Genomic DNA, 14,586 nt, shown 5'->3' with positions numbered 1-14,586 from the left:
AGAGTACTCAGGGCCGTTTCTAGGTGTTTAGCCGCCCTAGGCGAGATTTGAAAAATGCCGTCCCCTCCCTTTCTCTACTATCACTCTCTCCCCCTGTCATCCAGGCTAGAAGAATTAATGCATTAGATATAAACCTCACTAACCAAGCAATCAAAAACAGTGTGTCGCAACACCACCACAGTAGATGATCTTGTGGCTAAAGTCAACAGGTAGAGATAGTTCTCAAATATTTATTTCAATTCTGGATCTCACTAGCTTCTGCCAGATCTAGATTCTTGGTACATGACAATATTCTCAACTCAAGTTGCCATTAGGTGCCACACATGCCAACGTTTCTGCATCCCCAGAGTTGCTGAAGTCTTCTAGAACTAGATCCAGGAAGTGCTGCCAGGGATAGCAGGTGCCACCAGAGCACATCTTGACCATCGGGTGGGCAAGGACCAGTGCCAATTCCTGCAGCCTCCTTGAACTAATCGATAACTAGACTAATTAAATGTCATCCAGTCTCAGCCAATGAAATTATCCCCAAGCCAGAAAAAAATTATGGCCACCTACGAACTGTTTCAAGCACTGAACGGACAATTGGCCAACTGATCTTTCGTAAGTCCTGAAATTTCTCAGGATGCAACACCAATGCCTCGCACCCAGGTACCCGCAGCTAACGAATGAAGCAGAGCACATAATGTCCACTATCAACTAGGTGATCTGTATAGCAGGGACAGAGAGTGGAAATCTAGAGTGACCATACACATTGTTTTGCCTGAAGACATACACATGACACACACAATCTCTAGATGCACTTCAATCTTTTTGAGTATGGGGTGTCTTGTGACTGGATTCAGACATCACCACCAATGATAAATGCTCATCCCGGCCAAGTAATAGAACATCCAAGGTAAAAAAAAAAAAAACACAGAACCAGTCTGAAACGTCACCCTCACTGGTCAGGCATACAAGACTCGATCATTATCCACCACCTGGGTAGCAATTATCAAACGCCCATTAAGGGGATGCTTTGGGTCACCACATCATAAACTAGAACCTTGGACACAACCCACTGAGGTGGGAAAGTGATAATGTAATCTCTCATAAAAGAGCATTCTTAAAATGGATTCCTACAGTTCTTCACTCATCATCCTAAATGCACAGCAGGCTTTTGCAGCATCAATTATAGTGTGATGGAATAAAGACTGGATGGTGCAATACTGCCAGAAAACCATTGACATCAGATCTTGAAGTCACCTTCCTTCTTCATCCTCAAGATGTGTCTCGAGAATTCATACAAGTTTGCCCAGTCTCTAAATTCTCAACCCCAATACAGTCTGCAGCCACAACCCATTCAATCCCAAATCCTCTAGGAATTTACACCATGACCATCCTTTTATAGCAAAGAGACTTCCTCCACTTCACATCCAGGTGGCAACTGCACTGCCACCCATGGGCACAACCCAGTCGCACCCACTTTCTTTTTTGCTCGCTCGCTTCTCCCTTCCCAACAAATTAACCCATTCTCCTTCCTAAGAGAGACTTGTATTTGTTTACCAACCAGCAGAACAAACTAGTCATAATTGCATCCTAAGATTCTATATACCTTTTGGCAGGCTCTAACTGGTAAAATGCAAGGGCTTATGTAGTGATGCAACCAACCAAGACATTGTATTTAATTTGGCAAGCTGAATGAGCAATTTCCCAACAGTCCCTTCTGGTATGCACCTACATAGGAAGAGCGAACAGAACAGAAACTTCATTGAACGTCAGAAAAAAAAGGGATGGTGTTTGGGAGCCCCAAAGCAGGTTTTTGACTGGTATCACTCACATACAGGTTCAGTAGAGCATCAGGAAGATAGGGTGTCTTTGAAAAAGTGAGTTTATGGGGAGAGACAGGTCAGTCCTGCCACCTTGATGCAAAGAAACTGGATGGTGATCTACTGCTTTTTTATAAGACTGCTGCTTGTCAGGAGATCACTGGACATCCTGTCTTCAAAGATGGCAGTTGCCACCCTAAACTAAATGGGCCATCAGCTGTGTTAATCTATGGCAGTCTTTATTTTTACTGATTATGGTGGACATGTTGCCACCGGTGTAGAGCACATAAGGGTAACCGCTTTTGTTTATTAGACTTCTCTCATTGCTTCTGCTTCAATCTGACCAACAATAGCTCAATTGCACCATTCGTCCCCATCCTAGGCGGGAATCTGTGCAATGCGTAAGAAGGGCCAACTGATCCAGGCAGGCATGTCTGAGTGAGCACAGTGATTCACTTAGATCCAATGCTGGGAGCAGCAGGGCCACCCCAAGGTTAGGGGGTTGGGATCGCCAGACTGGAACAGGCCAGATCTCGCAATGAAACAGCTGGAAATGGTAGTTCTGGATTAAGGACTGATGGACATTGCCTATTGAAATTAACCTCTAATGTGCTACTTTTCAAAGTTTTGATCATATATTGTTCCAAATGCACACTCCGATTCTCTTTTAAAATGAACTGTTAATCTTAGAAATTGACTATAGTACAACCGGAGAATGAGCCCTGTCTATGTACACACAACAAGAAAATGATGTCTTCTCCCTATGCTGTGAGTAGTCTGATGGTGTCCGACAATACAGACTTCATGAATTTGTGAACCACATGGTCATTAGTTCATAAAAATGTAAGCAAATGTATTATTGCCGGATTCATTTAAAATATAAATTCACTATATTCAAATATTTTTACGAAATCTTCAACTTTTGTCGACATGAAATTCAAATCAGAATCAACATATATACATTGCAGGTCAATGGCGAACATTTTCCATGGTTATTGTGAGGTAAGCTCCATGATTTTGCCACAGTGCATTTTGGTCCATGTGGTCCTTCAAGAGGTGGTTGCTAAAAATAGAACAAACGATGTCTGATTTGGTCGCTACAAATGCACCGCTAATGATAAGTAACATTATTTACACCCATATTCTCCATTACCTCTCAGAAGAACGGATGCTCCTAGAAGCGGGCAGGCACCTTGGGGTCAGCATAGGGTGCGACCGTGCGAGCACAGACAGAGTACCGACTCCGATCGGGACAAGAGCGAATCGGAAGTCGGAAATCGGCGCGCACGGCCCACGCTCATTGCGCCGAACGTGACGTCACGCCATGTAGAAGGCGCTACCCAATGTGCTTTCAAGGTCGAAGGCTGTTCAAGGGGATTCTCAAACTCATGTTTTTTGCCGCCCTCCCCCTTTTGCTACTCTTGGCGGCCGCCTAGGCTTGCCTAATGGTAGAACGGCCCTGGGAGTACTCCTTCCCATTCTCACAAATGCTTCTTTTTAAATTAACCCCCGAATTTTTGTAGTCATTTTTGGCACATTATGTTATATGTATGTACAGTCAATATTATTGTTGTCAATATTTTGACTATGATATTTTTGCACAACAATATTGTTGTGGTTGATATAGTGACATACAACCGAGATTGATCTTGCAAAACCACTGTTCACGCAAACATAGTGGTGATGGCCTGCTCTCCAGAGTCCCTGGCAGCACCCTGCCACCCTTACATTAGTTTCCAACTTGCAGCCTATGGCCTCTTCTTGGGACAATATGGAGGAAAATATCCATTGGACCTATTCAGTTTTCTATATCCACATTTATCAATGACCTATATTTATCACTCAAATAAAACCAAAATAATCTTTATTCAGTTTCAAATAATAAAACCATAAAAGCACACGAAAAGATATGATAAAACCATCCTCACAGGAACTTGCCCGATAAAACAATAACCTAGGCTGTTGCAGGGATTCTGCACATACACAGAACTATGCGCAGGAATATGGGACTTCGGTGTATAAAGGCTAAGCCTTACCACCCCCTTAGTGCCCACGAACCCAGGACCGACTAGCTATAGTGTCTCACTCACTCTCCTACTCACTCATGAAGAAGCAAATGATTAGACACCCCAGAACACAACACTCCTGGATCTCTCAGGAATCGCAGTAACAAGACACACCTTTTTGCTCACACTCTTGTACCTGTCCACAATAAGAACTGACTGAAACACGAATATAGTTTAAAATGTTTATTTCAACTATAGTGCTGTAAAACGCAGTATACAAGCCACAACCAGCAGCAAAATGCATAATAGCAAAGCCATATATCATAAAGGGAGATGTCATCATATAAAGACTGTGGAGAAAGGACTAAAAGGCCTAACCACCCTCCCCTTGACCAAAAGAAGTATTATTATATAATAGAAGATCTTTGGGCTTTGTCAGCAGACCCCATACCTTCGTGCCTAGATGGTATATCTACATCATAGGAACCGCATGGCTCTTCTCCCTGGAAAGCTCCCTCTCCAAGTGTGTCTTACCTAAACATGCATCCCCATAATATCAAAGTACGAGTTTCCAGCAGCAGCTGTGTTAGCATGTTTTGTCTAGGTGCTAGGGACTGACCAGAACAGAATAACAAGGGGCATTGTTTATCGACCTTGCTCGCAGTGTTCAGACTAAACTCCTGGAACAGGCAGAGAACGAACAAAGCAGACAGTTCTCATGTGAAAGGCATAAACAGAGTGTTGCAAAAACAGAGCCATGTAGTAATGTGTGCAAAAGCAGCATCATGGTTGTCGGGCTCATGCTAACTTAGCGATGTCGACAATGTCCCTATCGGCCGCGTGACAAGGCTAAAAATATAGTCGGGATGCAGAGGCTCCAATGTCACACATACAAAACTAGGTGAAAGGATCTCTCTAATTAATAAAATTAATCAAATCTGATAAAAACATTTATAATCCAACAGGTAAGCGAAACAATACAAAGTGCGTAGTGCCATAGATGGTATGCGGGAAACAAAATAGTTAGTCACAGCTAGACCTGGGCCTGACAGTAGATTAAAAAAAATTAAGCACATAAAAAACAGTGCTACCCATAAGCATTTGTAAAAAGATAAGAGCGTGTCACACTTGCCTAAAGTTAGCCTTTTTTAGGATTGGGACTAAAAAAATCTTTCTAGGTGTGTCATAAAAATACAGAACATCATCAAATTAACCATATCCTGTGGGGATTTTCCATCGCAACCACAAGCCGACAAACTTTGGCCCTTACAATGCCCCATTGGGTGGGGGAGAAGGAGGTGGAAGAGATCAAACCGAAACCTGGTCAACAGAAATCGATCGGGTGGGCTTGCGAGCCCTAGCAAATAAAGCTCCACTGTCGGAGTAGTTCTTAACATGATGAAGCGATGTGCACTGGGCTTCCAAAGCTCCTTCTCTTCCCTGGCCAATGACTGTTGCACAAAAAAGACCACCTTTATGTGGTTTTAGTCTTTTTTGTTGGTCATGTCAGGGTTAATAAAAAGGACTCCTCTCCCAGGCGCTTGAGACTCTCCTCGATATATTTAAGCCAAGGTATTCGGGAGACATGATCAAAGGCCAAACAGTCCTTTAAAGCCATATTGGGCGTCTGACAGGATGTTATTCTCTATGGCGCTATCCATTCTCAGTTGTACACACTTGAAAATATTGAACAGAAACACACTCTCTAATGTGCAAATGTATTTTTAGAGCCCGCAGTCAACTGTAGACTGGTTTAGTGATTATAGAATTTGCAGTTTGGCTGTTGGGCAAGCCCAATACCACCACTTTCTGTTTTGCATCTGGAATGCACCGAGTTCTGTGCCGGTACCATCCTCCCAAATCTACTTCCAAGCGCCTATTATGTGCAGATGGAATCTGTGGGTAACACATGCAGGCAATTTTGCGCATGAGCAGACACCTATTGTGAAACTGTGCCAGCTCCTCAGGGGAAAATTAATGTTGTGAATCCGCTCCCGAATGAAGACCTGTTGATTAGTTGTGAGTTCTCCAGTCCTTGCATTTGTTGATTGTCTTGTACTGCCATATTTAGTCTACTGTTGTTTGATAAGTTTACTCTTGGATGTTTTAGTACGAAAAGTTATTAAACAAAGTGATATTGTTTATTGTGCTAGCATAATATCCTCTATTAACTTTCCCTGGTTTTAACTTTAAATCTATGTCTGTTGTCTTAGATGTTTCCAGAGTGAGCTGACGGTTTGTTGAATATACAAGATCGGGGTGTTGACATTGATTATATACAGCGATGCTCGATGTTTGTTTTTGCCAGTCGAGCAGAAGACAGGTCTAACTAGCAGACTCTAAATACACTAGAGAAATAAAAATACACCGCCTAAAATGTGCGTGCATCCATTAAACCTCTAAAAACAGTGCTGGGAGGAGAGAAGAGAACATGGGTTAAGCAAAGTACTAAGAAATCTAAAAATACTCGTACTCATTCTGAAATGTGTCATGTTTTTCTACAAAATGAAAAATAAAGTTGTTTAAAAAAAGAGAATGTGTTCCACGTGGTACACTGTGGCTGTGAGAACAAGATAGTATTTCATCTCCAGGGCCGGCTTTAGCGCTGGTGGTGCACAGTGCAACAATGTTTGTTGGCGCCCTCCAATGGCCACCTCCGCCACAGATTCCCTTCACTACCACCCTTTAACATTGCCCCTACAGTCTCCATAACCACTCTCTCTCAGATGAATTTAATTAGTAATAAAGCACCACTCATACCAGTGTAGGGTGTCAGAGCACTTTCCGTCACACACACTACACAGAAACAATCAATCATAGGTGTGTAAATCAGTCTATAGGAAATGTTACATAAGACAGAGTACAGAGTGTAGAAGTCCCATGTCCATCCATACTGGTAGACAGTATAGTGTAAGAGGGCTTGGTCTGGAGGAGCACAAACTCAGAATTTAAAATGTAACACTATGGTCATGTTTGGGGGTTTTCTTTAATATTAAGAATTGATTTGTATCCAAATAAATCCTTTTTCCAACATGAGGATTATGAAAGACCGGGGAAAAATCATAACGCTCTAATCTATAACTTGCAGTTTGCATGCAGCTCTGTGATGACAGTAAGTAGCTCACTGTTCTATGTTAGGATTTTAACTTATCAACTGCAAATAACAAAAGGATCTCTCAGAAGGAAGCAGTGACCTACTGACCTATTTACATTATATGCACTTTGTGATCTGCATGGTACACGTTCTTTGCAGCAGCAATATCAACCCTCTATGCTACCTTACCATGAGGCAAAACCTCCACTGGACAAAACTCCAGCCTCTCTCCAGGAAGAACAGACAGATCTGGAAACATTTTCCGGCACAATAACTCTCCAGAATTGCATGGTAGCACCACGAGGATGTGACAACATCCGTTATCGTCTCTTAAATGTTTGATTTGGCAGAACAAGTTTAAGATGTTATCCCTGAGCCAGGTCCTACAGGTCATCAATGCTTGGGATTAGATGGTGTTTCTGGATGCCTATTTTAATTTTCCAATCATACCCATCCACATAGTTTACCTGAGGTTCACAGTGGGATGCCAGCACTACCACTTCATAGATCTCCCATCTGGACCCAGCCTTGTATTTTTTCACAAAAGTAGTAGAAGTTGTGTCGCCTTCACTGCATAGGTCAGGAGTCCACATATTTCTGTACTTAGGTAACTGGCTGATGAAAGCAGAGCCTCAGCCACTTATCAAGGAACACCTTCAGCTCACAATGACCTTTCTACACTACTTGGACTTTACAATCAACACCCCAAAATCTCATCTTACTCCCACTGAGAGTCTGACCTTCATAGGGGCGGTGCTGGAAACAACCTGCATGAAAGACTTTACTCCTCCTGAGAGAATTGAGGACGATTGGTAGATGATTTCAGCCTATCTCATTCGGACACAGATCCGGGTGCAGCACATCCTATGCCTACTGGGGCTGATGATGTCATGTATCCATTTGGTGCACCTTGTCAGATGGAAAATCAGTGGGGCCTTACAAAGTAGCCGCTCTGACATCAAGTAGGGCTCCCAACTCGGGGTGAGGATCTTCTAATCAGTCCATCAGTATGCGCACTGGTGGATGCTCCCAGCGAGCCAGCTGGTGGATCGTTCCTTCAGCCCTCCACAAGTATAGGCTACCATGCTAATGCTTGCATCCTCGCTGAGCTGGGGTGTCCATCTGGGTGACATGATAGCGTGGGGTCTCAGGACTACATTACTGCAGCCTGGTTAGTCGAGACAGACTGGCTCAAGCACCTATTGCTCCCTTCTGAGATGGCAGATGAGTGCGTGGCTAATCGTCCTTCTGGAATCTGTGGGTATCCATCTGAAAGTCTTACGGAGCAGGTGGAGCGTGTGGAAGCAGGCTGAGGAGACTGTGTTGATTTGGCGGTTCAGTGTGAGCGAAGTCTAGTATAATGACAAGGTTACGTGCGTGGTCCGTCGGGGTGAGTGGAGCACCTAGAGCGGCTGGCAACGAGGAGTCGTCCCAGGCTGATGGGGTGGGTCCCACGATGAGTACTTCGCCCTCGTCCAAGTTGAGCTTGAGGCAGTCTTCTTTCATCCATGTGGCGACGGCCATTATTTCACTGTGGAAGTTGGTTCTGGCGGTTGACGGTTCGCTGGCGAGGGAGAGGATCAGCTGGGTGTCATCAGCTTAGGAGACAATGTTGAGTTTGTGTCCTCTGACGATGGCTGCAAGGGGGGGCCATGTAGACATTGAGGGTGGGGTTAACCTCCAGGGCAGTGTGGCACCACCCATCAGTGTGCGAGAGCACTGCTGTGTGAGGTGTTCTGGCGCCTCAGGAGTATTCTAAGTTGAGGAATCTGCAATTAGATTGCGTATCCACCAGAAAGCGTGTTACTGAAAGTAAGTAACTTGTTCAATTATACTAACATAAGACTTGTGTTTTGCAAAACCCTTTTTGTTGTATTTCAGCCAGCTCTATACACGAGCTCCACTTTTCAAGTTATCACCTCTAGCTGTTGGCATCCATGTAATTAAAGTTGCTGACAAGCTTTCAGCAACTATGTTGAGAGTTTTCATCAATCGAGCTGCCATCCCTGGATGCACACAGGCTGTGGAGGTTAACTGCTGGATGGCGGGTGGAACTGTTTTCCGGAATCACGGATCTGCTCAAATCGTGATCTACGCCTTCCTCCTGCATCACCGTGCAATAGATCCGACGCACCTTTCCCTCCAAGCCTCGATGAACCATAAAGGGCGCTGGAGCACTTCCCATCGTTGACTCCTCAGGCATGACTTGGCAGGCAGCGCGAGCATACGCTCCTCGCTGGCACGGTGACAGACTCCCTCTCCGTGCCGCAGCCATCACGAAATCCGCATCACTCCCCATGTATTTGTCACGTCCGTGACATCGGTGTCAGCTTCTCGTCGAGGTCGCTCCGCTGACATTTCAACAGCATATTTTTGGGAAGTTACTTTTCTGGCTATCTGGAGCCAAAAGATGATTTGAGGAGGAGAAAAACGACCGGTCTAAATAAATTGAGAGCCGAGGGTCGGGATTCGTGAGCTAGTCCAGTGGGGGTGTGACACGATGGGGGCCTTTTGATCCCGAAAGCAGCAGAATAGCTTAGAAACGAAATATTTTATTTTACAGTCTGAGCCTCGGTCTCGTTAGCAAGCTGTAGGAAAAAACATGGCGGCAGCTGTTGTGATATATTGTTCCTTGCACAAAAGTTAAAGGTCACAGAATGAACTTCCACAGTAGGGTTTCAGCCTATTTGAATATCCCTGTAGAAGACTGTAACATCTTTCTATTTATAGGTCAATATTTAAAAAGAAGTGCCACAGTGGTATTGTGTATTTATTGTTTGCACAACACGTGTCAGTTGTGTGTTTGAATGCATCACTGTTCTTTCAGCCTCAGTGACCATGTTTCTTATCCCCTTAGGTTATGGCCAGACGGGCCCCCTGTTCCAGCGGGCGGGTTATGATAGCATCGCGGCAGCAATGTCTGGTCTCATGCACATTACAGGACCTCAGGTAAAGATCCTACCATAGGGGGAGCGCAACAGTTAACATTTTTTTTAAATTGGCTTCATTGGATCCTGTGAACCATACAGGTGTGCAATATTTCAATCAAATATACTAGCAGAAAATAAAAATGAACAAAATAACAGCTCGCAATTATGTTTATTTTACTTATAATGCGATCACTGCCAGCTCAATGATTGTGTGAGCGACGAACAAGGCTAGTAAAACCAGGTGTTTTTCAGTTTTGGGGCATAAGGTGAAAGAGGCAGGAAAAAAATATCAAATAAGGCTCCCCATGAACCCACTCAACACCTTGTGCTCTAGCTAACTTTAATACAGCTCAGAGCCGAATAAGACAAGCGGTTTTCCCCAATATAAACTTGGGGATGGCGTTGTCATTCTCTGCATAGTGTTCTTCTCCTTGGTGATTGCATGTGTCAGGTACAATTCAAACTTGTCTCTTGTTGTTTGTGAGCTACTGTGAATCCCAAGCATTCCTATTGTGAATGACGAGCCGCCCACAATTATATGTGTTGTACTTTGAGAACAGCTATCTTGTCTGTGTCTTAAAGACTATGGGAAAAGGAACAAATGATGGATGGAATGCTGAACAATACAAACATTCACCACCAGTCACAAAGATCTGGATTTAATCCATCATTCTTTTGCTCACCACGCTGCCCCAATTTGGACCCAGCTGTAGGGAAACCAGTCTTGACCCTTCTCCTTATGGGAACAACCCAGCACGAACTGCCAAGCCAGGTCCTCCCTGCACCGGAAATAAGCATCCTGGGACCGGTTTCGGGGCATCAACCCTCATCAGCCAGGCTAGCTTGAATTCAGTGGCGCAGTAAGGAAGGGACCCATGTTTGGGCATACCCTGCCTTCCCACTTATAGCGACAAACAGTGGTGGCTGGCACAGTGCGGGGGTGGCGGGGGTGGGCATAAAAAAGATGGAAAGAAACGTACTTCCTCGCCGCGTCACGCCTCCGTTGTCACTGTGTCTCTCCTCCGTCTTCTTGCAGTGTCTTCCCAGCCAGGAATAGGAAGCACATCCTGGCTCCCCTGACCAATCACAATGCTGCAATGCAGCGTTGTGATTGGTCTGAGCTCCATGGTTTGGTGCTCAGCCAGGGAATGGGAGCCTGGGCATGTTCTCCACCCAGGTTGTAATGCTGCCTGGGTGGAGAACATTAAAAGTATTCTTTATACACCGAATAAGAGTGAGAAGTATTTGGTACGGGTATACCCTCTGCTTCTCTATTTTACTATGCAATAAACACAAGGAGAGGAGGAGACTCATTTGTTTGTGACAGTGTCTGTCTTGCCTGTATCCGAAACAAGTGAGCGCAATGCACCCAGGTAAATCAGTGCTTGCTTCACAATTTCTCAGACAGTAAACTGGAATGGCATGGGAAGCAAAATAACGATGTATTTAGGCCCAGATATCTGTACTCGGGCAAATGTTTGGCATTGTTGAACATTCTGTCCATCAGTTGCTCTTTTTATATTTGTCACCCCGAATGGGGCCAGTATGCCCAGCCGTGGGTCTCGTGCTCTCCATGCCACTGGAGTCAAGCTAGCCTGGCTGATGAGGGGTGAAATCCCGAAAACTGTCTCAGGATGCTTGTTTCCAGTACAGAGAGGACCTGGCCTGGCAGTTTGGGCTGGACTATTCCCATGAGTAATAAAGAGAGGACTTTTCCCTTGTTGATATTTTTCAAGAAACAATACGTTGTGTCATGAGAGAAGTATTTTATATCTAATGTTTATTTTGCTTTACTGCATATATATAAAAGAAGAATATTTAAAACCACATGTTTATCTATACAAAAAACACAATTAAAAATCATTACATGTTACATACATTAGATCATATCAGTTAAAAACATATTACAATACATGTCATTTGCGTTTCCAAACAATGTGAGACAAATTATAAGAATCCTTTTATGACCAGCATAACAAGGAGACAGACGAACAACAAGATTCAAATTACTCTTTTCCTGTGCATATCAAAAAAACCTCAAGTACAGCTTTTCACACATTAATATATTGGTGCGTTATTAAATCTGTATTGGTACTTTGATTTATGCAGATCCACTGCGTCGACGCGTTTCGATGGTTTTTAAGGATATGACCATCTTTATCAAGACAAATATTTGTGCTGTCTCCGAAATACGAGAGATTCCTAAAACAGATCAAAATACAAACAATTACTTTTACTATTCAGGTTTGTTTTGCGTCTTGACCCTAGGGTTTGTTTTATATAAAAATTGGCCCAATCTGGATCATATCTTTGACATTATCCTTGATAGGTTATAGTTAATACAACAGTTCAAAATGGAAACCTATTCTACGAATGTTCTCTTTTTCTATATTTGGACCAAGGGATTCTGTTGTTATAAATTTATTTATTCTATGTCATTTATTTCTCCTTGTCCTACATAGGTTCCCTTTTTATAATCTTCTAGTATGATTTGGCAGGTCTTAATTTCGTTATATGCTGTTCCTCACCTCGAATAAGCGAGACCCTTGTGTTAGCTCCTGGTTCAGTGGACTTTGAGCAAACACCAACTCTCCATCTATTTCTGTTCCGGTATTTGTTAGTTAGCTAGTCGCCTATTCACTATAATGAAAGGAAAATATAACTCTAGTTAACTTGCGTTTCTGTTACTTCGCTTGCTGAGTCCTGCCCTTTCCCTCATTCTGTTAACAGGGTTACCTTTTTAGGCGGTATTGGAGGTGTAAATCGTGAACCTTCTTTCTCCTTAGAATATCAGGACCAGATGGTCACACCAAAGGAATTGGTATTGTTTAATTTTCTTCGTTATCGGCAGCGTGTCTATAATTGAAAGAAAAGAGCGGAGGGGTGTCTTAATAAGTCTACTCCGTCTATATCCGTCATACTGTTCAGGACCCTACGATTCATTGCCTGCTCTTACCTCAATTGCGCTTTCATATGTCCGTCGTGTTTTCTTACTGGATCGGAGCCATCTCACTAACTTTTTCGGCCGTATCTTATTTATTTTGTGTAAGGTAGATTCCTATTGGTCTGAAATCAACACGTGATACTGGTCGTACTTGTAAACCTTTCTAAGCCGCGCGGTCATTGGTTGTTCATTAATACAGCTCACCTGGTGTGTGTTCTATCTTGTGCCTCATAGAGGTATTCAATAATTGGGGCAGAGAGGTCACATGAACACGCCCTTCCCCTTAGTGGATTTTTTTAACTTTTTCACTATCATTCCTCGTGTGAACTTTATTGTTACAAAATGTCAACAAAATGTTACCACGATCGAGAGACTTGTTTTTATTAAACTTATTGTCACTTCTTGAGCGTTACTTACAACCTTCTCTTTCTTAATAAATGGCGTATTACCGCATCTTTTGTGAATTGCTACTTTCTGCTCCTTAATTTTTAGTATAGGGTTTCTGTTTATATATTGCGTGTTATCTTGTCAAATTTTTGACCTTTTTGTTTTCTTGTCCGATTTTTGATCTTTTTGTTTACACGAATTGTCTAAGGGCTCTAATTAAAATTAAAGATATTTTTCTATCTTAGTGCTCTGATAGCGATTGCTACTCTCCATCGCATTTAGACATGCATCTTTTAAACGTATAAATGCTGCAGGAAAAACATTTTTTGTTACTCTACGGATAAAAGTTTCATCCAATCTTCTCTTGAATTAAGGCCTTTTTCTACAGTATTCAGGTAACAAATGAACCATTGTTCTCTCTTCTTTCTCATGTAATCTACATTGCCTCCTCTCCTGTTTATCATGATCTTTTGCAATATAAACCACTTGAAATCGTTACAGTCATGGTTGTTTTTTACAAAATGGTCTACCAGAGGAGCATTTTCTTTTTTGGTTCTCAATGCTGATCTGTGTTCTAACAAGCGTACTCGCAGTTCTCTACCTGTCTCTCCTACATAGCCTAACCCACATGGGCAGGTTAGGGGGTAGACTATGTTTTTACTGCGGCAATTGTTTAATGTGGTAGAGGTTAGATTTTTGCCGGAGAAGATGAGGTTTCTCCCTTCAGCGCATTGTGCGCATATTGAGCATGAGCCACACTTGTAGTTACCTCTCGCTTTGTTGCCTTCTACTGTATTTTGTCTCTCCAGATGTCCTGGATATGTTCTCACCAAAGAATTTCTTATCGTTTTGTTTCGTCTAAATGAGAATAGTGGTTTATTGAGGTGATTTTCCATTTCCTGATTTAAAATCATCCAATTCCTATTTACAATATTTTTGATTTTGTTACTTATGTTCGAAAACTGGGTAACAAATACCACTCTTCCAGTTGCTTTGTTTTCCTTCTCTTTTTTTGTATCTAACAAACTGTCTCTATCATAGAACCTGGCTCTTTTTAGTGAGTTCTTGATTAGTTTTTTAGGATAACCTCTTGCTTCTAATTTAGATTTCGTAATCTCTGCATGATGGTAAAAGTCTGCGAGACTTGTGCAATTTCTCCGCAGTCTTAAGAACTCCCCAAAGGGTATGTTATTCTTCTGTGCCTGGGGATGGTTACTCGTATATTTGAGGAGGGTGTTCTTATCTGTCGGTTTGGTAAAGAGTTCCACCTGTAGTTCTCCCTTAACCTCTTTAATCTTTATATCAAGGAAGTTGACACTGTCCTCACTGTAGTGAGCCGTGAATTTCAAGTTGGGGTCTCCTAAGTTGAGCCATTCCAAAAATTCCCCTAGTTCTGTGCTGGCACCGTTCCATATAAAGA

The 14,586-nt window shown here is 42.8% G+C and overlaps 1 protein-coding gene across 1 annotated transcript in view; it reads left to right on the top strand.

Annotated features, from left to right (window-relative positions):
* Positions 1-14,586, top strand: part of SUGCT (succinyl-CoA:glutarate-CoA transferase) — a 3,154,468-nt gene that overhangs the window by 498,773 nt on the left and 2,641,109 nt on the right. The window contains exon 7 of the mRNA XM_085607431.1: positions 9,763-9,854. Within this exon, the coding sequence (XP_085463557.1) occupies positions 9,763-9,854 (92 nt within the window). The remainder of the gene's footprint in view (positions 1-9,762; positions 9,855-14,586) is intronic.

This window comes from Triturus cristatus, chromosome 5_2 (genome assembly GCF_964204655.1).
Source record: "Triturus cristatus chromosome 5_2, aTriCri1.1, whole genome shotgun sequence".
In the NCBI taxonomy this organism is placed as follows: Eukaryota; Metazoa; Chordata; class Amphibia; order Caudata; family Salamandridae; genus Triturus; species Triturus cristatus.
Note: the sequence above shows the minus strand (reverse complement) of the source record. Positions and strands in the feature narration are given on the sequence as shown.